We start from the raw sequence: 27,944 nt of genomic DNA on the forward strand, positions 1-27,944 counted from the left end.
CCAGCACAGGCTTTACGCTTTTTGTCTGAGATTGTTTCACAAAAGTTTCTAGCTGTAAATCTAGCCTGTATGTTTCCTAGTCTTGGTCGGCCAACATGCTTACGGGACTCTTGGTAACCACCGACCAGGCCTTCAATTACCTCTACAATAAAGTTATAATGCTCCATTGGCTTTGTGACATTGGGGTTTAACTTGTACATTATGTATGCATTAATCTTTGTTTTGTCAAGGAGATAAAAGAATATTTTCTTCCAGCATTTCATCGTTCTTCTCTCTGCAACATAAATGTCGGTCATCTGATCAGCTATGTCGATGCTGTTCATTCGAGCATTGCATTCTGCCTTTACAGTTAGTAAAGTTTTGACCTGACCATTTCAACATGTCTACTCGCAAGTCTTTGCAAAAGCATGTGTAGTCAGCATGCGTAGTTGTTTCTTATTTACTCAAGACAATGCCAAGCTCTGGCCATCTTTCATCACTGCCATTTCTCCATTGGTTGATAGCTTAGCATTAAGGCCATCAGGCAAACCTCAGCGATTTGCACATACAGTGCCAGTCACATATAATTGCTTTCTGAGCATTTCTTCACAGAGAACTTGGCTAGTGTCTTTGCTATCAACTACTAAATGGTGATTTTGCAACTGAGGTATTCTAGAAGTTTGTTACAGACATCAAATAACTGCCCTTTGTTAGATACTTTAAGGTATGATGTATACGCATATCCAGCTATCGATTCAGCAAGATTATACTCCTTCAGGCTCCACTAGTGATGGTTTTTATGCGGATGTAGTAGACTAGACAGTGGCGGCCTTTGAATCTTATGATTGTTTCATCTATTGAGATCAAATCACAAAATCGAGAGAAAAATCACACAAGGTATCATATTTCAGTGTTGAAACATACAAAAGAAATCTGCTAATTCGAATGATGAAATCATTTACTTGATGCAATAATTGCTGCAGTCTGGCTGCAGATTAGATGCTACAAGCATTAATAAAAGTCTTAGATTCTCCTCTTGACAACTTTGATGTCGGATACTTTTATAACTAATTTCATTCTTGAAGTTTGTTTTCATATATATGTGGTACCAAAAGTGGAGAGGAATGTGCCTTAAATTTGAAAAATCTTTAATAAAAAGTTATAAAATTTCACAAGGGGTTCCTTAAATGTATCTCTTAGTAAATCATTTACAGTAAGTCGTCGACTTACGACCTATGCGACATACGTCCACCCAACTTTACGACCACGTCTGTGGGATGGTCAGGCAGCTCAGTGAAAGGCGTAGCAAAAACCGTTCTTTGTTATCTTCGTTGAGCTTTTTCGTTATTTTTTTGCTAGGGCGATTTTTTTCTGCCACACGATACATTATCAACAATAAATTCTCTCGAAATTAAAATTTGGCGATTTGTATATTGATTATATACGTTATTAAGAGATATACCTTGCTCGCCATGGCGAGTTCAGCGTTATCCGTTATGGTAAAAACAGATTCGCAAACAGATAAATGATAACATCTTAGTTAAAAGTTTGAAGTTTACTAAATTACATACTAAAACTATTCTCAAGTATGCGTTTAGTAAGCTAAATTCATTTAAATTAGATCAGAATACATACATGTAGATTCGACATACGTCCAAATCGGTCTCAAGTCGACGACTTACTGTACTTGCAGCTTAATATCCTCTAAGTGTATCTGGACAAGTAGCTGCGCATCACTTTAAATGGATATTGGAACAATCAGATTTCATCTGCTTTTGAATCTAAATTGGAAAATCTATCTCAAAATTGCTTTTGTAATTCTTCAATTATCCTGCAAAAATGCAACCGAGAAGTCGGTGGTTGCTTTTGTCTTACTTGTTTGCTTGCCTTTTTCAAAATGTCTCAAGATCTGGGCCGGTATGTTTTTACTCATGTCTCCAATACGACGAGCAAAAGTATTAGCATTCGCTATTAGGTTTTCGCAGTTTTGATTTTTTTGGAAAATTTTCATCCACAACTTCCTGCAAGCAGTCTTTCACCACTTCAGGATCTGTAAATAGCTTACCTTTTTTAATCAGAATATAGACAACCTTATAACTGGCCTTGATACAGATTCATTTTCATTTGAGTATTTTGTGAATATTGCTATTTGATAATCAGTAGACTTAATTTTTCAAATTCGTTACCAACCTTTATAACTGCCCAGTTACTTCGCTGTTTACTTTGCTAATGATGGCGAAAATCTTACTATTTTTTCTTACATTCTCCCAGATTTTATGTAAAAGTATTTTAAACTCGATTCTTCTTGAAACTGCTGCCATTTGTCTTCTACTTTACATGTACTTTTCTTTCATTTTCTGCCATCGTAAATCATGAAAGAAAATCATATGTGATTCAAAAGCTATACACAAAAAGGTGATGCCGCAACAAACTTTGATAGGCTTACACAAACTTGTTAGCCTTTGTTATGAAGTCTTTGTATATACCTACCTGGATACGAAATTGTTGCCAAAGATGAAAAAATTAGAACTAGCGCAAAAAAGACACCGGAAAAAAACTTAATTCACACTAGGTGAATTATGCAGTATTAAACTGCAAAAAGTCAATACCTCTCCAACCTCCTCTAGCCACCACCTATAGGCCTACCACTTTCGAACTGCACCCCGCAGTCTCGATAGTAATGTATACAAAACCACCGCCAATTGCAACTGCCACAAAACAAAATACATGTATATATTATAATTACAGTAACATAGCACTGAGCTACTAATTAGGCAATAACGAGTCGCATCACACTACTCATGCAATAACAAATTGCAATATTACAAAATATAATCAGTGTTATTAATTAGAAATAACAATACGCAGAGCTCTAAAACATGCTCTACACATGCAACTACCAGAACCAATATGTCGGATTCTTATGTGAGCCTGAATTGTGTGAACAGTCTCTACACTGCTGCTTGACCATTACACATGCGTGATGCTGTGAATATTTACATAAACATCCAACAGGGCTGTAAATTCCTCTACTGTTGATGGCAAGATTCTGGGCAGGTTTGTTCCTTTTAAAGGCCTATTTAATCTTATTACCTGGTCACATTTTGCCTACCATGCTGTCCAAAAACATAAGTGAATGATGAGCTTGCAATCTCCAGCAGGGGTCTTCAAGCAGTAAACAAAAGACTCTAATATGCAGTAGCAATGAAACATTTTACACTTACATAATATTTCCAAAAAAAATGGTAGTAGGCTTAAGGGCATGTATTGCTTGCAATTACAAACTACAGAATAGAGTAGATAATGGTTAATTGTAGTGCAACAGAAGTGAAAAATACTGAGTGTGTATGTCATTCACCACATACTTTGCGTGTGAACTTAAAGTTGATTATGATATGATAAAGATGATATGATAAAGGTTGTATGGAACTTACAACTAAGGGTGCTGGTTTGATTTGACTCCAAGATCACCGCGGCTTCAGGGCGCTGGGTTTAGTCATGCTCTCATGGTATGATTTCTTAATCGACAGTTTGCCATTTTCGAGCTAGATTACTCTTGCCTCGACTGTCTTGCAGGTCCAACTGTTTTTCGCTAGATCACTGTCTTATGTAGTGAGATCATGGGCAAACCAGTCCAATTCATATTGCAAAATGGCGCCATGTATTTGTAGGATCTCATACTTTGCTGGCAATACGATGATGTTATGCTTTCCCTGTACGGTTGAACACTCTATCAGTAGGAAGATAGCTATGACCACGTATAGGAAACTTGTAGTGTAGTGGGAGTGCGTTTGATGCCGGTCTGTTATGGTCTAGAGACAACAACATTGGCATCATACACATATTTTTATTTTGCCCAAAATTCACTGAAAATTCATAGTGTGTTAGCAGATTGTAGGCGACTGCTGAATGGCGCTGTGAGTGCGTACTGCACCGCTGAAGCCATCGTGTTGACATCTAACAATCCTTGGTTTTCACGTGAGGTGTAAAGTAAGATGTGATCCTTCGTTTGCTGGGGTGCTCACCTTTATGCAGAACTGATATAATTGTTTGCTGTAGTAGACTTGCCCTACTGGAGTGTGGAGAAGCACTAATTTTCCATAACATATTAAAATTGGAGAAGACTCTTCTAAAATTGGAATACTCAATTGCACTGTTTCGCTCAGGGTTTTCTTTAACAAATTCATTGCACAGAAGTCAAACAGTATTCTGAGCTCAGGTATTTTGGCTTAGGTGCACCTTTGCATTCATAATGGCTGGCGTGGCACCATAACCTACTAATAAAGTATTGTTGTGGAATGTGATCCACTGAGAGCTGAGCCTAGGGCTGAGCTAAGCCGAGCCGGGCTGTGTTTAGGCAGAATAATGAGGTCAGAGTTTAGCCAAGCCAGAGCCGTGTCGAGTCAAGACCGAGCTGTGTTGGGTCCAGCCAAGTAGAACGGAAGCGGAGCTTACTAGTTATATAAGCTCGAACATTTGTGTGGAAGAGCAGAGCTGTTCTGGGCCTGTTCATTGCCTGCTACTTGTTCATTCTTGTACAACTTATGAGCTAAGCAGAAATATATTTATAAACTCATGCACCGAGTCTTGTACTAGTGGAGGAAAAGTGAAGGTCACACACAACCTTAGCGGTATATGCATAACTGTTTTTGCGCACCATATTTTTGCTGCTGAAGAGCACTTCTTCATGCCCCTGGACAACTGATACTATGTTGAGTGTAATACTTAGCAAGGTCTGACACTTGATCTTCCTTAATAGCCAAAACTAATAAAAAGGCAGTTTTACATCCAGGGACATTGTTGTTATTTGTATTTCTCAACAGGTTGGATTTGGTACATACTTCTTGCTTCCATTTTCGGTCATCGTCTTTTGTCACATCATGGCACTGTGTATCTGTGATTGATAAGAGTCATGTGACTATCCTGTTCAACTTTCCATTTAAACTAATAGAGCATCTGGAAGTTATGTTGAGTATCCATAGTAATTGGATTGCTAGCATGGCACACCCTTGTTTTTTTCTAGATTGGCGAGGACAGGATAAGCATGGCTCTTTATTGTAAGCTGAGTGCAGCATTTGTTTCTTTTCTGTCTTTGCATGATCTGAAACAAAAATTAAATTATTTGCCTTAGTATTGTTCGACCTTGGACTATTGAGTAGGCTTGCTGCCTTGGTTATCACTCCATCAATGCAATTTGGTCTTAGCGCTGAACAGCTTGACTGAAGAGCAAAATCTGCAGAGGATAGATGACTTTGTTGATACTCTTTATTGTTAGTTGTGCTTGTTGAATGTATACCTTGTTTTGACCATTGTTTCATAAAGTTGATTTGAAGCATATTAACTCAGCCTCAAGGATTAAACAAACGTCAGCAAACTGAGTCTTTCAAGATGTAATAAATTTTTAGCAAATCTAATCGTACTATTTAGCCCATTAAAATTGGGTTTACATTCAGCAGTGCTTGCTATCAGCGTAGTTACTGTTTTATAGAGCCAGAGTTTAATAATAAGAGCGCAGAAACTAAGGCTTTGAATTACAATGAATGTAACAGTAGTTGCATGTAGAACCTGGAGCCGAACAACTTGATTTACGATGAGAACCTTTCCCACATCTATGACATGATTTTCTTCTATTTGATGAGTGAGCTATAGCATGCATTTGTTGTGTAGTTGAGAACATATATTTTTTTACTACTAGATTTAATGCTGTCCACTGCAGAGCATGCTGTACCACGTTTTGAACTCACCACGGTCTGCGCTCGTTTAGCTTACTTTTGGCATTTGCTTATGTCAACTGCTATGGTTGAAGTCAGATGAGTTTCAACCTGCAAGCAGCTACACAAATAGATTCCTCTTTGAGAGTTTCATAGTCACCATATTTAGTTTGTCTGTGTGTAAGCAATCAATCCCCCAAAGATCGAGTATGGTGTTTGCTTAGCAAATTGCAAGCAGGGACGCATGTGATTTTAAGAGCAATGCTGCCCAAACCGTGACTCTGTGATGCTGGGCATGCCGAGTCCGATGACAAGGAAACCTCAATGACTGGAGACATGCCCAGTTGCAGAGAGCAATTTAAGGTTGGATGCCATTCTTGTTACCAACAGTGGCCTTTTGGGAATTGAACCCGAACCTGTTGTTTGTCACTTGTAGACCACCTGCGCGTTTTAGACCACATATGAACATTCCTTTGTATATGGCTTGTCGCTTGCTGAAGCTGTTTTCAGGCTGCACTCTTTTCGCTATTGTTACATATTCATTCCCTTTTAGACCTGTACAAGTCTATTAAACTTACGGCTTTCAGCAGTAATCATCGAAAGAATGCATTACGTTTTTTGAGAATCTTTAGGAATTGCTTCAGCCCTAATAACATCTTTTTCTGTGGACCTAAGGTGTATATTAGAGTTTTACTTTGTTGTTTTTTTGGCTTGCACCCAAAGTTTACTGGCATCCCTGTATCTCTGCACTCTAGCCTTCCATCCCAACCCTTGACCAGAATCATTAAACTTGAATTTCTATGGTGGGTTCAGCCTAGGTTATAGAATGATGCATGTGGTTGACTGAAGAATCGTCCGCACTGTCTGTATCGCCTTCGCTAAAAATTCCAAAAGCTTCTGTTAGCTGTCGCCATGTAATAATATCAGATTGCAAGGATAAAAAGCTGTGATGGCTTAGAATTATTACTGTTTAACCCACTATTGTTTTCGTCTATTCAAACATGTCACTTTTTTGGAAACCTTCCTCTTTGGTTTATTTCGCAATACTTGTCTCATCATATGAAATTTGTCTTAAATGAGTTTCTTTGCGGTCTTTTCTTTTCATAGCAGTTCAGTCTTTCTTAAATATTGTACTGTCTATTAACTCTTTCCCTACTGAATTTATTTTTAGCTCTGCCCGAATGTTTTTTTCTATTCACACAAATGTTGCCATAACGTCACTAATTTTGTGATAACTAAAAAAAAATGGAGATATCCTCTTATTTAAAAACAGGTTGTTGAGAAAAAGATACTTTATTAGAAAATGGATAAAAATCTTAAATTGACTTCATTAAAAAATGAAAAAATTTTTACACTCTACCAACACTATTTTGCCTGCAATTTCGATAGTCATATTTTGACTGTCCCCATAATATTCAGTTACTATTACAGTTTTTCACATAAAATACATCATGCACTAGAAGTGTCAGAATCACTCGATATAGAGTTACTGGAGTCACAATGGCTAAGGATGTTCGAAGCTTCAACAGCGGTAAATGATCGCGATATTCTTTTTTGTCCGTGCTTTGTCAGCGGTGAACTTTCTGTTTGATAATCAGTGAGCCGCTAGTGAGAGGCCTGCTGATTAGTCTATATCGTTAGCAACAAGCTTGTTTTCATGGAGAACAAATCTTACTCGTCTATCTGAAGCGAAAGCTGAGTAATTATAAATAAACTAACGCATTGTCTAAATGCTAATGTATCGGCTTCCGGCCACAAAGAGAAGATAACCCGAGCCGATACATCGGCTTGCGGTAGCGAAAGAGTTAAAACATTAAAATTTGTCATAACACTGTAGTAAGTTTATAACAAAAGATGCGGTTGTATTCATTGCTTTACTTTCAAATCATACATTACGTTAATTATTTGATAGACAAACACAGCCAACTTTTTATTGCCAATTATCAAGTTTGCTTAGAAGTTTTATAATTTTTCCTTCATTCAGGTCATCAATGGTCATTGGCAGATCGGCGTCATGGTCCCATTATCAAATTAACCCGTTCATGAAAGGTTTTGCTATAGAATACAAGATGCGTCATCATGTACTATTTAAATATTGGAACTGGTTTCTCTGGATCATTGTTATCAGCCTGCTTAGACCATATTGGTGTCTCACTGTTCACAAAGATCTTAGGCATGTTCCTTTGAATATGAATTGTCTCGTGCTACTTTCTGAAGCTGTTTTCTTCCAAAATTGGACTATTTCTTGTTACCATCTTGTCTGCAGTCTTCTTGCTTGTGTCCTCTATCTGAATATTCAGCCTGTGATACTGGGGTTTCATTTGCACATTTTGCAAATGTGGTTGCCCTCATATTTATATGGTTTGTAGTTGAATTATTTTTCAATTTGTTCTGAAATCGTGTTATATCATTAAATAGCATACTGTGAATCTAATAATGTTAATTCAATTTAGTATAGGGTGTTAGACAAAGAACTGGCCATCGCCTAAAAAGCGTCATACCTATTCCAATTTATCTGAACTTTGCAGCTATATTTGGAGTTGTCTACTCATAAATCATTGGCTTATTCTACCTTCAAATTAATCACCTTATTTTCGTAAACATTTCTTATTCTGTATGTTCAACTCAGATCTGTCAGTATTGGTTGCATTTGGTTACTCCAAACTTATTTTGCAAGCAGCATTTCAACTCAAAGCACTTTTATCAAAACTCGCGCCATTTACAGCAGTTTCCAATGCTAAAAGTTGGCTCACTCTTGACACATCACACACCTCTTTGGTCTTCTGGTATATGAGTTTCGATTACGTGAAGTATTCGTTGTTTTTCGACTCGTCTTGGTCATCAGTTAGTTGTTGGAAAACGCAACACAACATTTAAAAATAACTATTGATATTCTGATATATATTTATATTCTATATTTATACATATTTCAATAATTACTTTGGTATTAAGGCATACTTGTGTAGTTTTTTTTTTGGTAAATTTTGCGCTTGGTCAGCTTTTCTTTATAAAAACCCACAGCTGTTTCACCAATGATTTACAATTTAATGCTGTTTGCAGGGAAAGCAGGCTTTGAGTGAACACTGCTTTACACAAGTGAAGTGCATTTGCCATGGCATCTAATAACCCTGGCAAGGGATCAGGAGATGCTTCAAGTAGTGGAACTCCGGAGAATATTCCGCGAGGTCTTTTGGGCAAAGGAGGAACACCAATCTCTAAAACAACTCGATTAACTACTGTAAGGCAGCCCAGAGACTTGACCTTAGGCGGATTTCATCGAAAAGTTTACACTCCAACCATTCCAGTTCGACCGAGAGAGAAACCTACTCCAGGGTAGCATATCTAGTACATTTATTATCTGTGTGGTGTATGAATTTTATTGCGGACCATTTTAAAATGATCCAACCTTGACATACAGAAGTTAATCCATTGCGAAATATGTCAAAACCCTCATGTTTTATAATGACTATTCTCATAAGGAGTGTGTATTCACTACTGTATTCCATTTAATTCATCCCAAACAGTTGCCGATGAAGGCTTCAAGTAATTATATATGTTATCAACGCAAATGCAGTATATAAAATTATGTAGATGATTAAATGTGAAAAATTGAAATGTTTGTAAAAAACTGGAACTAATTAATAATCAATAAAAGAAAATAGAGATAGAGTTGATAGATATATAAGTGATAGATATATGAAGCTAGTCTACCTTGACTGTCGTCAACTTTAAATGAACACCACTTGATGTTTTTTGTACATTATCTTTGACAATTTGTCTTTAATTATCACTTCCAGTCTCCCCACTTTCGCTTGTTTTAGGCTGTCATGTCTTTGCATCAATTTCATTCCTCATGATCTGAAGTTGTTTGCTCATGCTTGTCTATAATTTCATGCTTTACCGCTTAAGGAAAGCATTGACTTGTTCCTTTTTGCACCACTACTACTACCTGCACTCTCTTGCACACTCCTTGCACACTACTACTTGCAATCTCTGTAAAAGTAAGGTATTAAGCTCTGGTTAATATTATTAGTATGCTTGCAGTCGTGCGCGTCGTGAGAGATTGTCATGTGTAATAAGTATGCACATAATTATTCTGTATTGTGACTATGCGGCTGAGGGGTGCAGTAGGTAGCAAGCTTGTCTGCAAACGGAATATCCAAGTTCAATTCTTATGCGACGCAACTTTTTTCCTAACGCTCTTCAGGCGGATGGGCACCGCTCTTACTATAGTAAAGATTTGAATGCCGTTAAATCCAACTATGAGGAGAGGAATTACATACGTACATGTACTGATTTATTGAACTGCAATGCTGTGAGACTCTTTGGGTGTTAGAAATTACTTCAGATATTGAGTTAATGATTTGTTCACATTTTACATTTTTTGTTGAAAGTTTTGTAGGTCAAGGTCACTTGTAAATAGGGGCTAGACTGTAATGATGTGATGGTTTATAGTATTATAGGATGGTTTCTCATCCTTTTATCATTTGGCTAATTTAGCTCTGTAGAAGACAAGCTGGTGACCAAAACAAAAAAGATTAAAAAAGAAAAAACTGACAGACCAGCAGGAGGAAGGAGAAAGGAAAACTCTACAATCATTCAGGCCCAGTCTATTTTTGAAGCAGGTCCATCTGAGAGGACTATCAAACGAGGTATGTAGTTAGCGATACACTCACAATTCCTTATATATATTTATGTACATCTATATCGTTACATACCCATTTAAAAAATAAGGTTTTATTGTTACATTGCCTGAGAGACATGAGGCAGATGGTACAGAGGTGGTGATAAAGATACACAGCTTGGTAGCTTAACTTAGATTAAGTAAAATTTCAACTAGCCTTATTTGTTTTTTAGTGTTTTATGTTTTTGCATTAGTAATTTTCAATTGCTGCACTTTTTTTTATGAAACCTGCGGTGTTTCGAGAAAGTTCAATCGTTGTGGACTTAAATTTTGCTTGCCATTGACATTGCTTCCTAAAAGATTTTTGTGTTACGGAATTCTAAGTTGAGGCTTGACTGTATATGTTGTATACAACATAACATGGAAAGAAACTACACCAATTTGACACAGTTGGTGCAACCCTTTATGCAGATTGTTCCTCTTACTTTGGTGAGGGAGTGTACTCCCATTTATATGAGGAGCTCATAACCAAAATTCTTCATTTCTCACTTGTAGCCTTTTCTAGTTCTAAAGAATTTTCAGCATCATGTTTAGTTCATGCTAGATATTGATGTTGATGTGATTCAAGCTGGCTACCAGAGTCGACAGACCAACATCTCTGTTAGGGTAAACTGAGTAGCAGCCATCCAGTACATGGAGTTGATGTTTGGTTTGCTTCAGACAAATAGAATTTGTTTTTCCAACACCATACTTTGGACCAACTTATCGTAATAGTTGATCTACATTTTAAATAATCAGCCGACAACTAACAGTTTAGTTTTTCAAAGCTAGTATCTTGTTAGCAGTGACCATAAAGGAAGGCTGTAAAATGTAAGTTGAAGGATATATTATAAGGTATATCGATAAGAGTATAAGGATATTTCTGTTTGTTCTACGATCAAAATCTTGTTTATAATTGGTAGTTTTATCCCCTACAGCACTGATGAAATGCATATATGTATCTGCTCATATGTAAAGTGAACCTTTCTTTCATGAGTTGTAATACACTAGTACGCTTGGCAGTCCCATGCATTGTGAGAGGTCATAATGAGTAATCAGTATGTATATAATTAATTTGTAAAGTGGCAAGGCAGCTGGGTGATGTAGGGGTTAGCGCGGTGGTCTTTACATCAGAGTAACTGAGTTCAGTTCCCATGTGAGGCAACTCTTTTTCCTAACACTTTCAATGTAGCTTTGGACAGACAGACAGACGTTCGGACACTGATCTTATTATTATCTTTTAGTTACTGATCGATTTAATTTTTTTATAATTTCAAAAATTATTTAGAGTCAGATAGCCTGCAATTCTAAGCTTTATTGAAACTTAAATAGAGAAAACAATTCCAAAACTGTCATGCATTTTCCAAAGAAGTTACGAAATATTTCATGGCAGACTAGAGCAATTAACCAATTGACCAATTAATTGAACCTTTCCTGTTAAAATATACTAAGATCAAGAATTTAGCCCAAAACATGTCTGCCTGAGTTGGCTTCTTTGTTCGACTTCCTTTCCATGTCCGCTGTATGAGTTGGATTGTTAATCACATTGCCTCTGTCATATAGTTCTCTTTCAGAAAGCATATACAGTGGCGGTGGGAGCTCAGGGGGAGGATTTTCACGAGCATCAACCTCAGTCGCTGTTAAAGATGTTAGACAAACCAAGGCAGAGACACAAGAGATACTTGATCAGTTGCTGCGGGATGATGTAAGCACATTCTTGTTTCCTGTTTATGGGGCACTAGCTGATGCGCTCAGCATAAATTTCTATGATGGTGTATGAGAGTATTGACTGAATGGTCACTTGTCATCCTAGAACTTACTGTCAGTAGTAATCTTTACAAGAGTTGGTCTAAACTACAGTCTCTGCCGACTTCAATAAATTCAAAGAGGTGCCCTTGACCTGTACAGTTTTCTAGAGCTTTAGTTTATGCCAGTGTTGTGGTTAGCATAAAATTGAAAGATACAGAATGTTCAATTAATAATTCACTTGGATCTTGATCCTTGTAGATGTTCACAGTTTGATGTTCACAGTCTGATTAAATACTGTTTCTATTCGCGTTTAGCACAGACTCAGTCAGTAACTAGGGATCACACATTCCTTAAAGGTTGACTTGCAACAAAATTCACATTGCAGTTTATTTGGTATCAAAAGATTCACCATGTCTTACTCTGTTGAGTTGTAGGTGCCAAATATGTGGAAATGTGATTACAAGCTCTTAAAAGCTCAAAAACGAAAAGCCGCCGTAGATTGGAATCTCTTTATTTCTCTGACGTAGTCATGATAGTTTGGTTATTGTCTTGTCATGTGATGTTCTCACGTGAATTGAAAGGCCAATAAAAAGCTCAATATAAACTTATCGGAGCACTAGTTTATGACGAATACTTCGGGTTTTACCGAAGACCCCGTATCAAATATAGATGCTTGCTACTTTACAGTTTTGTTTCGGCTGGAACTAATCGTCAAGTCGTAATCTGATCATGTGACCTAATACTTCGAAAATAATTTTTGCAGCTCTTTTCGATTATCACAGGTGACCAACAGGCTCGTCATGATTATCAGACAATGATATGCACTCTTTCGAGCTAAGGTTAAAAAGTTTAACAAATTTTTACGGTAAGTTATAAGATATCACTGCTAAAAGTGACAGCATTACAATGACGATAGAACAGACGCGTAAGAACAATAGACATGGTTTTATTGAATGCGTTAAGTATATGTGTGAAAATATTTCGATGAATAAGGATGCACAAAAGTGTAAACAGAAACCATTTACCACAACTACGTCACATTTGAGCCGTTTTGGAAAGAGAATCCAAACTACGGCGGTCTCGTGCGGCTACGATTAACTGTTTGTTTTTGAGCTTTTAAGAGCTTGTAATCACATTCCCACTTATTTTGCACCTACAACACAACAGAGTAAGACATGGTGAATCTTTTGATATCAAATAACTGTCATGTGAACTTTGTTGCAAGTCTACCTTTAAGCATATTTATCATGCACAGGCTTTATGGGATTTGTCTACTCTTTTCTTTTGTAAGTGGCCCATGACCTTAAGTTTGAGTCAGTGACTTCTTGTCATTCGAAGACGCCGAGGACGTTCATGGTTATCGATTATTTGAAAGTGTCCATAATCTCAGGAGTTGATTCACATGTATTAACCAGTTATGCAATGATCAGAATGTGCTGAGATGTTTACTCTTTTGAACATGTTTGATCTTTCTAAATAGTTCTGAAAAAATCCTTTGGTAGACTGGTGCGAAACTGCTTTAGGATTCCATCCATTGTTCCAAATTACCTTTATCACTTTTCTTGTTCACAGTTTGTTGAAGATGATGACGGAGGAGATGAAGACATGAGCACTCAGCCAGTAGCCTTGCCTCTATTAAACCCTAAAACTTACGAAGAAGGTGAGTTAAGGGGACGGTGAATGAATCATCAATGCTGTCTCTCTGACAATGTCGAGTTAAACACTTTTGTGTTATCCCATTTTAGTAATCAAAACTGAATTAAAGCTGCCAGAGGATAGTAAGGTTGACGTGTCGGATCCATCTTTGTCAGCGACTGTCGTTGACCACCGTGATGGTAAGTTCTGACAGTTTGTTCTCTCTTTGTTTCATGTTTGTGAGATGGAACTATGGTTTTTGATAAAAACTGGCTTAGTTGCTTTAACACTTTGCATCCTAGTTTGGTATACTATACAAGCAGGTTCACTGATCCTATACAATATTAATAACTGTGCATCAACTGTGAAAGTACTTAGAATAGTACAATTCCTTCTGAACTGAATATCAATTGAAGCTTGTTGAACTCTAAGTAAGAAACAGAAATAAAATAGAGTTAATAGGTTTTTGCACACTTTTCCAAAGAAGTGGTGTTTTAGAGGTGACTGAAGAAACATAATGATTGCAGTACACCGAGTCTGGTAAAGTGTGTATATTGGTTATAAATAGAAAAACAAATAGGGTATATGTAGTGTTAGTGTAAGTCTCTGGTTGCTGAAGACAAGAAACTTTTTAGCTTCATTTATTTTTATCCTTCATCACCAAGAGTTTCAATCAGTGTGTCATTTGGAACTAATGCTCTGTCAGCAGCTATTTGTTGTTTCTTAGTTGGTTAGACGTACCTTCAGTATTTCAATGATATCTCAAAATCTAATTGACTTGAAACTCAAGTCCAATCGACTTGAAACTTCGGAATTGTACTCAAAACATATCACGCGCGAAGCGACCAAATTTTTGAAATCCTACATAAAATGGTAGCACTGAAAACAAAGCGAAACTACGCAGCTGAGCTAATGCAGGATCAGGTGGGAAAACAACTCCCTGAATTTCCTCAGGTCCAGCCTTCAAAGTATTATGGGTGTGGCAGTTCATAATCTATGGATATTGGCTTATTGATTTTGTGTAATAATTTTAATTAGATGCCAAACAAATAAGGCCTTGCAACTGGTTTGGCAATTGTAATCGTGAACGGCCCATTTCACAACTACATGTACTATTTGGCTTCAGGTGAATATCATAATACCTTGGTGGCATTACCTGTTAGTTAAACTGTTGTGATACAATATCATAATACCTTAGTGACATTATCTGTTAGTTAAACTGGTGTGATACAATATCATAATACCTTGGTGACATGACATGTATGATAAGATGTATGATTATGTATGATATGTCACTCACCATCCAAGCCTTCTTATTGTGGTAATACTGACATGGAAGGTTAGTAACATTTTTAAAACAGCGGGGATTTTTGAACTTTCTATTACAATAGGAACTTCCTTCTCGGTGCCCGACATATTAGCGCAAAGTGCCACAGTCAGTCTTTCTTTTGACAACTTCCCTCCACTACACTTCTCTCCTTTAAAGTGCAACGTTTTGTCGACCATGAGCTTGTAAAACAACCGGGTTTCGTCCATATTGAATATGTCATCATAAATGTAGGTTTGAAGTAATGGAGTAAGCACCTCTTCTTTCCACTTTTCCCCTTCTCCAACATTAACTGCAGCTGACTCTCCAACAACTATCTGACTGCCAATAGAATGCCTTTTCTTCCACCTGTCGATCCAACCGCGAGAAACAGTAGTATTCTTTCCTAAATCCTGTAAAAACTTGTTAGCCTTTTCTAACAAAATTTGCCCATCGATAGGTACGCCTTCACTACGCACTTGCCTAAACCAAGTCAATAATACACCATCCAAATCATCGTGCGACATTGAACGATTTCTTAGCCTTCATGAATTTTGGTCACATAACGATCTTATTCTTTCTTTTTGTTTAATCCATGTTGACATTGTACTTTTTGGAAGATTTTCTCTTTTTGATAATGCTGATAGCTTTTGTCCTGCTTCGATTTCCTTGAGTGGTTTAAGTTTGTCAGAAGGTTTCCACGCTTTTCTTTGCTTGCGTGATGCCATCGTAAAGCGAATGTCTGTTGTAGCGGACGCCAAGCCACGAGCCTATTTGTGACATTTTATCTTTATGTATCCGCATATAATCACTGTTACAATATGTATTTTGCATGCTGTGTCTATCTTTATTAAATTTTTATCGCTAATACCTTCTAACGTTTATAACTTGGCCGTAACTAAGCGAACGTCTTGGCGACCCTATTAATCATTTTTATACGATTTCTTTTTCGGTTCCATTATACGGTACGGGGGAAATTATATGTACACCATACGCGTATAAAAAGCGCTTTCGTTAAGAAAGCAGAGTAGTCTCAGCTCCGCGACTAGTGGAAACTCCTTCGAAATAAATTGAACGGAAACCACGTTTGTGAATTCGGCAAAAAACTGTTCGAGTTAACAGTGCCGAGGTCAAGTTATATAAAGCCATTTATCATTGCGTGGGAACGGACCAAGCAAATCCATTCGAGTTAGCCATGTGTTCGATATATCCGAGGGCGAGTTATCCGAGTTTCACTGTACCTTGGTGACATTACCTGTTAGTTAAACTGTTGTGATACAATATCATAATACCTTAGTGACATTATCTGTTAGTTAAACTGGTGGGATACGATATCATAATACCTTGGTGACATTACATGTTAGTTAAACTGGTGTGATACAATATCATAATACCTTGGTGACATTATCTGTTAGTTTAACTGGTATGATACAAAACATAATACTTTGGTGACATTACCTGTTGGTTAAACTGGTGTGATACAATATCATAATACCTTGGTGACATTATCTGTTAGTTAAACTGGTGTGATACAATATCATAATACCTTGGTGCCATTATCTGTTAGTTAAACTGGTGTGATACAATATCATAATACCTTGGTGACATTATCTGTTAGTTAAACTGTTGTGATACAATATCATAATACCTTGGTGACATTATCTGTTAGTTTAACTGGTGTGATACAATATCATAATACCTTGGTGACATTATCTGTTAATTAAACAAGTGTGATACAATATCATAATACCTTGGTGACATCTGTTAGTTAAACTGGTGTGATACAAAACATAATACCTTGGTGACATTATCTGTTAATTAAACAAGTGTGATACAATATCATAATACCTTGGTGACATCTGTTAGTTAAACTGGTGTGATACAATATCATAATACCTTGGTGACATTATCTGTTAGTTAAACTGGTGTGATACAATATCATAATACCTTGGTGACATTATCTGTTAATTAAACAAGTGTGATACAATATCATAATACCTTAGTGACATTATCTGTTAGTTAAACTGGTGGGATACAATATCATAATACCTTGGTGACATTATCTGTTAGTTTAACTGGTGTGATACAAAACATAATACTTTGGTGACATTACCTGTTGGTTAAACTGGTGTGATACAATATCATAATACCTTGGTGACATTACCTGTTAGTTAAACTGGTGCGATACAATATCATAATACCTTGGTGACATTATCTGTTAGTTAAACTGGTGTGATACAATATCATAATACCTTGGTGACATTATCTGTTAGTTAAACTGGTGTGATACAATATCATAATACCTTGGTGACATTATCTGTTAGTTAAACTGGTGTGATACAATATCATAATACCTTGGTGACATTATCTGTTAGTTAAACTGGTGTGATACAATATCATAATACCTTGGTGACATTATCTGTTAGTTAAACTGGTGTGATACAATATCATAATACCTTGGTGACATCTGTTAGTTAAACTGGTGTGATACAATATCATAATACCTTGGTGACATCTGTTAGTTAAACTGGTGTGATACAATATCATAATACCTTGGTCTCATTATCTGTTAGTTAAACTGGTGTGATACAATATCATAATACCTTGGTGACATTATCTGTTAGTTAAACTGGTGTGATACAATATCATAATACCTTGGTGACTTTATCTGTTAGTTAAACTGGTGTGATACAATATCATAATACCTTGGTGACATTATCTGTTAGTTAAACTGGTGTGATACAATATCATAATACCTTGGTGACTTTATCTGTTAGTTAAACTGGTGTGATACAATATCATAATACCTTGGTGACATCTGTTAGTTAAACTGGTGTGATACAATATCATAATACCTTGGTGACATCTGTTAGTTAAACTGGTGTGATACAATATCATAATACCTTGGTGACATTATCTGTTAATTAAACAAGTGTGATACAATATCATAATACCTTGGTGACATCTGTTAGTTAAACCGGTGTGATACAATATCATAATACCTTGGTGACATCTGTTAGTTAAACCGGTGTGATACAATATCATAATACCTTGGTGCCATTATCTGTTAGTTAAACTGGTGTGATACAATATCATAATACCTTGGTGACATTATCTGTTAGTTAAACTGTTGTGATACAATATCATAATACCTTGGTGACATTATCTGTTAGTTTAACTGGTGTGATACAATATCATAATACCTTGGTGACATTATCTGTTAATTAAACAAGTGTGATACAATATCATAATACCTTGGTGACATCTGTTAGTTAAACTGGTGTGATACAATATCATAATACCTTGGTGACATTATCTGTTAGTTAAACTGGTGTGATACAATATCATAATACCTTGGTCTCATTATCTGTTAGTTAAACTGTTGTGATACAATATCATAATACCTTGGTGACATCTGTTAGTTAAACTGGTGTGATACAATATCATAATACCTTGGTGACATCTGTTAGTTAAACCGGTGTGATACAATATCATAATACCTTGGTGACATCTGTTAGTTAAACTGGTGTGATACAATATCATAATACCTTGGTGACATTACCTGTTAGTTAAACTGGTGTGATACAATATCATAATACCTTGGTGACATTATCTGTTAGTTAAACAAGTGTGATACAATATCATAATACCTTGGTGACATCTATTAGTTAAACTGGTGTGATACAATATCATAATACCTTGGTGACATTACATGTTAGTTAAACTGTTGTGATACAATATCATAATACCTTGGTGACATTATCTGTTAGTTAAACTGGTGTGATACAATATCATAATACCTTGGCGACATTACCTGTTAGTTAAACTGGTGTGATACAATATCATAATACCTTGGTGACATTATCTGTTAGTTAAACTGGTGTGATACAATATCATAATACCTTGGTGACATTACCTGTTAGTTAAACTGGTGTGATACAATATCATAATACCTTGGTGACATTATCTGTTAGTTAAACTGGTGTGATACAATATCATAATACCTTGGTGACATCTGTTAGTTAAACTGGTGTGATACAATATCATAATACCTTGGTGACATCTGTTAGTTAAACCGGTGTGATACAATATCATAATACCTTGGTGACATCTGTTAGTTAAACTGGTGTGATACAATATCATAATACCTTGGTGACATTATCTGTTAGTTAAACTGGTGTGATACAATATCATAATACCTTGGTGACATCATCTGTTAGTTAAACTGATGTGATACAAAACATAATTTTGTATATTAAACTTTTTTATATTAAACTTCAGTTTTCAGAGGATGCTCGACTACACCATGTTTCATTTTCAGTGTTTGTATCCTTTATACATTGCATTTAATTATATTATTAATTCTTACCATTTATCACTATGAGCAAATGTTATAAATGTGTGTAACTCGTTGTAGACTCTCTGAAATTAGTCCTAATGCAGTTGCCAGACTGCATTCCAGGACTTCTATCAGGGGATCATGAGGGGCCGGTTAAGGTAAAACAGGAACCATCCACTGCTGGTCCTTCAAACACTCAGGTATACTCATTCATCTGTAATGCAGTACCTGTATTACTGTTATCAGTACCTGTATTACTATCATCGGTACCTGAATTACTATCATCGGTACCTGTATTACTGTCATCAGTACCTGTATTACTGTTATCAGTACCTGTATTACTGTTATCAGTGCCTGTATTACTATCATCAGTACCTGTATTACTGTCATCAGTACCTGTATTACTGTCATCAGTACCTGTATTACTGTCATCAGTACCTGTATTACTGTCATCAGTACCTGTATTACTGTCATCAGTACCTGTATTACTATCATCAGTACCTGTATTACTGTTATCAGTACCTGTATTACTATCATCGGTACCTGTATTACTGTCATCGGTACCTGTATTACTGTTATCAGTACCTGTATTACTGTCATCAGTACCTGTATTACTGTCATCAGTACCTGTATTACTATCATCAGTACCCGTATTACTGTCATTAGTACCCGTATTACTGTTATCAGTACCTGTATTACTGACATCAGTACCTGTATTACTGTCATCAGTATCGGTATTACTGTAATGCAGTACCTGTATTACTGTCATCAGTCCTGTGCAGATAGACCGATTTAAAACATGTCACAAATGCTGCCCTATATCTGCAAAACATTCAACTTTTATAGGAGGGATGATCACGCATTTTGTCAATTCTGCATTAATTGGTTTTGCGATGAATGTCTCTGCTGAGTAAATGACAGTCTTTGAGAATACCTAACGAAATTCCATAGACAGCGAGGTCATGGCAACAGTCACAGAATGTTCACTGAACTACTTAGTAATATTCATATCATACTTAGTAATATTCATATCATCTGTAGCAGAAATCCTTTTAGATTAAAATAAAGAATTTATCGGTCAGCAGTCTCCAGTTAATTGGGTGTGTGAAATAAGTCATAATATGTAGAGCCAACACATTCTTTTTGAGAACAAAAATGATGAAACGAAGTCAATAAAATCTGTTAACCTAAGAATCACACAACAGTTCAAGCAGAATTCTTGTGTTCTTGTAGAATTGTAGCACAACAAAAAGAGGAGAACTCGGTGATATGAATTCATTGTCCTCATAGGACTTCGGTAACTTGTGATAAGATTTTTCAATCACTAGCTACTGAATCATAAAATGAATAGTATTAACACCAACTCCATTTACAGTTGGATTCGTCTTCTCCCATGCTCATTCATTACTCATGTCAGGTTGATAACTCCGATGAAAAAGAATTGTCTGAGAAACTGTCCAGCCGTTGCAAGCTAACAGACTTATCTGAAGGAAAGATTGGAAAACTTCAGATCCTCAAGTCTGGAAAGACAAGGCTTGTACTGGGAGATGTTATCTTTGATGTGTCAAGAGGAGCGCCATGCGGTTTCCTTCAGGTGCTTGTGCAATCGCTGTAGCTCAGCTGCTTATTCAGTTTCAATATAGGCTAAAATGGATCTACAGTGAAACTCGGCTAAGTCGACCTTCATGGGACCGAGAGAAAGTGTTCAAGTTATCAGAGCGTTCAAGTTATGAGAACACTGTCACAAGTGCATGTATTATTGTATTTATCAGTACATATATACAAACTATATATAAATCAAAAGCATCGATTGCTTGTTGCATGTTAAGGGACCTCTCATGTAATGTTTTAATAATTTTTATCAGAAAGCATAAATATTTTCCTTTTATTACTTGAGATTCGTTTGTTTGTTTGTTTTAGGTGATGTGACTACCAGGACGTTTTCAGATTAAAATAGGCAAAACCTGATCGCGGTTGAAACTCTCAGAAAAAAAGACATTTTTCTTTTGAGCGTTTTAACAAAAACCAGTTTTGACGATTTTTCTTAAAGTTTATCTGAAGGTTACCTGGGTTCTCCTTGCTTGCGGAGGGCTATCCCCAAGCGGATGTTTGGTAAAATTTGATTTTTTGCAAACCTTTAGAAAAGTCATTAACGAAAATATTTTGCCGATAGTGGTAATAATGACGCCTAAGAACTACTAAAAGTTGTTGTTTTTCTGTATGGCTTGGAATAAAGTGATATTCTAAAGCGATAACAACCGTCTCGGTAGCCGTTGGGCAAAAAAACTGTTCGCGTTAACGAAGTTAAGGTCGAGTTATCTAAAGCAATTTGTCATTGCACGGGAACGGACCAAACAAATCCGTTCGAGTTAACCATGTGTTCGAGATATCCAAGAGCGAGTTATCCGAGTTTCACTGCATATATATATATATATATATGTATATATGTATATATAATTTGGGCTATGCATCATCTGAGTCTCAGCTTTTATCAAATCATTCAAGCTATTCAAGGCCCTGGCTAAGGACATTGAATAATATTCGTATATATCTATATAGCTCAGTCTGTTTTCTGTCGTCCATCAGTATGTCCAGCTATAGCTATTAAAATTTTGGAATTAAAATTTCACATTCCGTTGGACTTGAACTGACGATGATTTTAACAACCGATTTGTAACAACAGCAATATTACAACCCGATTATTTAACCACGAGACCACAAAAGCTTTTGCAATTATTCGCTCTTGCTACATAACGTATACATCCTTTGCCGTTTTCACACCCAAAGTGACATATTACTTGAAACTCTATTAACTCTATAAAACGCGACGCTTGTTCGTGTTTTCGTGAACTTCTAGTTCCGCTTTTTCGTAAGGTTCAATTGCTAAATCGCGGTGAAGGTCAATACTTTTCACACGGACAATTGTATTATCTCAAGTAGGAATGGCCTTTACATTCTCTCACTGTTCGGTTAGACAAAAACAGTCCGATATCCCATTTTTACATTTGTACCAGCATCGAGAAGTACCAGTATCACCGTATTCAAAGTTTTGATGGATAGCTTATGCTGAAACAGTAACCTTTTTTACACACACACTTCTGTGCACGAATTGTTATTATTAATTCAACATATTCAGGATTTTTATTTTGTTTTCTCAGTTCGTATTAATTGTATCATTACCAAATCAGCTTTTATTGTAATCGTAGCAAAACAGACATAATTTAGCTATTACTTGCTAATTATTTCACATTTACATTGAAACTCTTTTATAGCTGTTTTATTTTTTTTAAATTTATTTGACCTGCACAAAACATTTTCCTCATAATATGAAGTTTGAAAGTTACAGTTGTTTGACAAAGCTTTACAGTTGTTTTTATTTTCTCTCCTAATTTATTTTAACTGCACAAAACACTTTTCTCGTGATATGAAGTGTAAATGTTAGAATTGTAAATTTTGTTGCATGTTAAATACAAATAAATTTGCTGTGCAATGACTTTTTGATTACCCGGGCAACGCCGGGTAGCACAGCTAGTATATATACTAGGTGAATGCCCGGGTAATAAGTCTTTGCACAGAAAACTTGCTTTTATATAACATATAACAACAGTTACCATTCCAACTTTCAAACTTCATCTCATGAGGAAAATGTTTTTTGCTGGTCAAATAAATTAAGAAACAAGATAAAACAACCATAAAAGTGTTCAAGTCTAAACGTGAAATAATTAGCAAGTATTAGCTAAATTGAGTATGTTTTGCTACAATTACAATAAAAGATAATTTGGTAATGATACAACTAATATGAACTGAGAAAACAAACTAAAAATCTTGAATAGGTTGAATTAATAATAACAATTCGTTGCATAGAAGTGTGCGTGTATATGAAGTGTGTGTATATGAAGTGTGCGTGTATATGAAGTGTGTGTATATGAAGTGCGTGTATATGAAGTGTGCGTGTATATGAAGTGTGCGTGTATATGAAGTGTGCGTGTATATGAAGTGCGTGTATATGAAGTGTGCGTGTATATGAAGTGTGCGTGTATATGAAGTGTGCGTGTATATGAAGTGCGTGTATATGAAGTGTGCGTGTATATGAAGTGCGTGTATATGAAGTGTGCGTGTATATGAAGTGCGTGTATATGAAGTGTGCGTGTATATGAAGTGTGCGTGTATATGAAGTGTGCGTGTATATGAAGTGCGTGTATATGAAGTGTGCGTGTATATGAAGTGTGCGTGTATATGAAGTGCGTGTATATGAAGTGCGTGTATATGAAGTGCGTGTATATGAAGTGCGTGTATATGAAGTGTGCGTGTATATGAGGTGCGTATGAAAAAAGGTAACTGTTCCAGCAAAAGATGTCCATCAAAACTTTGAATACAAGAATATTGGTACTGTTCGATACTGGTACTGTTCGATACTGGTACTGTTCGATACTGGTACTGTTCGATATTGGTACTGTTCGATACTGGTACTGTTCGATACTGGTACTGTTCGATACTGGTACTGTTCGATATTGGTACTGTTCGTTATTGGTACTGTTCGATACTGGTACTGTTCGATACTGGTACTGTTCGATATTGGTACTGTTCGATATTGGTACTGTTCGATACTGGTACAAATGCAAAACTGAGATATCGGACTGTCTTTGTCTGACTGAACGGAGAGAAAATGTAGAAGCTGTTCCTACCGAGATAATACAATTGTCTGCGTGAAAATTATTGGCCTTTACCGATTTTCCAAATAAACCTTACGAAAAGCCGAAAAAGCATCGTGTTTCATAGAGTTATTAGAATTTAAATTAATAGATTAGTTAGATAGTTAGATAAATTAATAGTTTCATAGAGTTAATAGAGTTACAATTATTACATCATTTAGCGCGTGCAATCGAGAAAAGGGTATATAAAGTATATAGTAAAAGCTATGAATTGCAAGTGCCTCTGGGGTCATGTGGATAGAGAATTAGATTGCAAACTTGTGGTTGCAATCTTCATGAGTTCGGGTGAATGTGAAATTTTAATAGCTATAGCCAGACAGACCAACAGATATCTAAACAGACGGACAACCTTTGAGAAATATATATAAATTAATTTATACAGTTCCATTCTATGTTGAGCACTGTGGTTTTAGTTCTTATTTATAATAAATTTCAATATACTGTTGTATATTATATACACCGTAAAACCTCTAATTGAACACCACAGCGCTCTATTTTTCAATTCTTCTTCTATGGTGGCATTAAAATGAAGGGGGCGTTTAAATGGAGGCTGATGTTATATTTTTCAAATGGCTCGTCAGAATTTTGGAATGACCAATTTAGCCCTTTTACGGGTGAAGCGAATGTCGCCTATATTTTGCCCTCTTTTTCCGGTGGAGCGACATTAAACCTTTGGGATGCAATAAATCTGCTAGCTTACCTCCAATTTGTCAAAGATCTCATAATTAATATGCATTGAGAAACCGAGAAATATCTCTACCAGTTGATATCTATTACTGGCAATTAACCTGCTATGATATTATAGCCTGTATCCTGCTCTGCAATTTCTCGGAGCTTTCAGTTTTTATTTCTTTCCAAATTGAAGACATATTTTTGTTTTATATTTACCAATTTCGCATAAAAGCTCATTGCACAAATTTACATGTTTACTACAGTTTGCAGCCAAAACTAGTTTTTTTATGTGCAATGAAAAAGGAATTATGAGTGTTGATAAATTGTAAGATCAGATTACCGCAATGTTGCTATCAAATAATATTAGAGCTGCACAATGATCGCGTTAATTAAACGATTAACACGACCAATACAAATAAACGATTAACTGAGTTGAGCCAATTAATCTCCATTTTAATATAAATTAAAATGCAACCGAGGTGATGATCTTGATGTGGTTCCTTTCCTTTTTACTGTTTAGTACCATACGTTAGTAATACTAACATAGCAGGTTACTACCATTTAATTTACTAACAAATAAATATTATGACAAGCAACACTTTCTTACCAATAAATTACAACCACAATTATTTTGCACTCAACTATGAAAACACAGTGAGTCGCTAACATTAAACTTGTTTATACAATGCGCAAGCGCCGTGCCGATCTAGCTGTAAGCGGCCTCGTTGTTAGTTGTTCGAACATGTTTCTAGGTAATAGCAACAAAAGTGATTTCAGTATTATTTAATACCTATCTTACAGTTTATTTTTGTTTATTTTTAAAAACTTTCTCAAGTAAATTACACATGTATTTTCATTGTTCAAAAAAGTCACAATCATATTTCAGCTTCAGAATATCAGTAATATAAGATTGACACTTTATTGGAACATGAAAGCAGAAAATAGCTTCCACCCTAGGTAGTGCATTTCTGTAAATTGGTGGAAGCGTAAACAAGAAAGCTAAGTGCAGTATACGCCAGAAAGAATCTGCTTACCACCACAGCACATCATCATTAAAATATATTTTAACTAATTTTCATCCTACGCAGAAATCATCACCAGCTGTTGCAGACAATAACCAATACTACTGACTACCGGCACTACTGTCCCCTGAGAGCGGCTATTCTCTTAAGCTGGCAATATTGTATGTAGGAAGAGGGCATCTCTTTATTCAGATAATGTGAATAAACTGTGCTGTCTCAACTCTTGGCTGACTTGATTAAAGACTTTCAGAGACAGTTTTCATACTCATAATAATTATTACATTGTAACTTATGTACATTGTACATAACATGTACTACTGCTAACAATTGTCTAAAATATAATTAATCTATATGTAGCTGTATTATTTGTTTTTGAATATGCAGATTTTTGCTAGATTAATTCTAAGATTAATCGAAGATTAACTGGTTCAGACCAGTTATTAATCACGATCAATTTTTATAATCGTTGTGCAGCTCTAAATAATATGCTATAAATATGCAAATTTACAAGTTATATAATGATAATCTATCAAATGCTACAAATATATATTCATAAACAAGTGCCATAAACAAACCATACTTAATTTACATGCAAAAATAACAATCAGTTTTTAAATTAAAAGTATAAATTGCATCGTTTGCTCGGATAGCTGCGTTCTGATTGTGGCTTTCGATGGAACGAACATCTTCTGGTTGTTCGATACCTTCCACAATGTCTTCTGACCTCAACTCTTGTTCGGCACTGCTGAACTAGCTAATATTAGCATCCAAACAATTATTTGGCAAAGCAAAACTTTTACCCATTGCATCTAGCACAAATGCAACACGTAAATGTTTTGCTCGCTAAATGTAACCTTTGGACTAAAACTAGTCGACTAGTTTACATCAACCAGTTGTAGATGTAAATGACTACTAGTAGTAAACTAGTCGACGATGTAGACTACTACATATATATATATTCAAATATAAACTAGTCGTTTACACCTATCATCGTAAATGCAAATCGTTTTTCATATACTTCAAAGTATCAAGACTGCGTTAAACAAAGAACTACTGATAGCATGAGACAGTTATTAATTATTTCTATGGTGTTCCTTTCGAGTTTTAACGGAGAAAAGGGACAAGCTTTGGAAAGTGGGACAACGAAAAATTTGATTGTTATTGATGTAAACGATTCATTATTGATACTATTTTATGAAAATTTTTCTACTGATCACTTGATATTATGGGTTCATAAAGATCAAAGATTGTCTAAGGGGCGCTCTAATTTTCAACTCTTCTCTCATAATGGCGGTGGTTAAATAGAGATTTTACGGTATATATACATCTATTTCTCAAAGTTTGTTTGTGTTTCTGTGTATTCGTGTGTGTAATCGTGTCCAGCTATAGCTATTAAAATTTTGGAATTAAAATTTCGCATTCTGATGGATTTAAACTCAGAGATTGCATCCGCAAGGTTCAATCCACATGCTCTACCACTGCGCTATACAAGGCGTATTGATCAAAGCCATTATCATATACAATAAAGCGTTTACAATATACAATATATGCGCCTACGCGTTACGATGCCCCTGTTATAAAATATTTTTCGCCTAATATTCGCCTAATAACCTTGAATAGCTTGAAGGATTTGATGGTCGCTGAGATCCGAGTGATGCATAGCTTAAATTTTAAGGGACCATGTCTGATATGGATGTTATATGCAGTCAAACATGGATAACTCGCCCTCGGATAGCTCAAACACATGGTTAACTCAAACGGTTTCTTCGGTCCGTTCCCACGTAATGATAAATTGCTTTAGATAACTCGACCTCAACTCTGTTAACTCGAACAGTTTTTTGCCCAACACCTACCGAGACGGTTGTTATCACTTTAAAAAATCACTTTATCCCAACCCATAGAGGTAAACCTCAACTTTTCGTAATTCATAGGCGTTGTTATTACTATTATATTATTATTCATCGGCAAAATATTTTTGTCAACGAATTTTCTAAAGGTTTGATGAAATTTGATTTGACCAAACATCCGCTTAGCAATGGCCCTTCAGAAGCAAGAAAAAGTGAGGTAACTTTCACATAAACTTCAAGAAAAATTGGCAAAATTGATCTTGGTTAAAACGCTCAAAAGAAAAGGATGTATTTTCTTCTGAGCATTTC

The 27,944-nt window shown here is 35.9% G+C and overlaps 1 protein-coding gene across 1 annotated transcript in view; it reads left to right on the forward strand.

Moving 5' to 3' along the window:
- Window positions 1-27,944, forward strand: part of LOC137391256 (DNA-directed RNA polymerase III subunit RPC4-like) — a 29,593-nt gene that overhangs the window by 472 nt on the left and 1,177 nt on the right. The window contains exons 2-8 of the mRNA XM_068077671.1: window positions 8,751-9,023; window positions 10,191-10,342; window positions 11,928-12,058; window positions 13,675-13,762; window positions 13,848-13,937; window positions 19,461-19,582; window positions 20,800-20,976. Of these exons, the coding sequence (XP_067933772.1) occupies window positions 8,803-9,023; window positions 10,191-10,342; window positions 11,928-12,058; window positions 13,675-13,762; window positions 13,848-13,937; window positions 19,461-19,582; window positions 20,800-20,976 (981 nt within the window). The 5' untranslated portion in view covers window positions 8,751-8,802. The remainder of the gene's footprint in view (window positions 1-8,750; window positions 9,024-10,190; window positions 10,343-11,927; window positions 12,059-13,674; window positions 13,763-13,847; window positions 13,938-19,460; window positions 19,583-20,799; window positions 20,977-27,944) is intronic.

Source organism: Watersipora subatra, chromosome 3 (genome assembly GCF_963576615.1).
Source record: "Watersipora subatra chromosome 3, tzWatSuba1.1, whole genome shotgun sequence".
NCBI lineage: Eukaryota > Metazoa > Bryozoa > Gymnolaemata > Cheilostomatida > Watersiporidae > Watersipora > Watersipora subatra.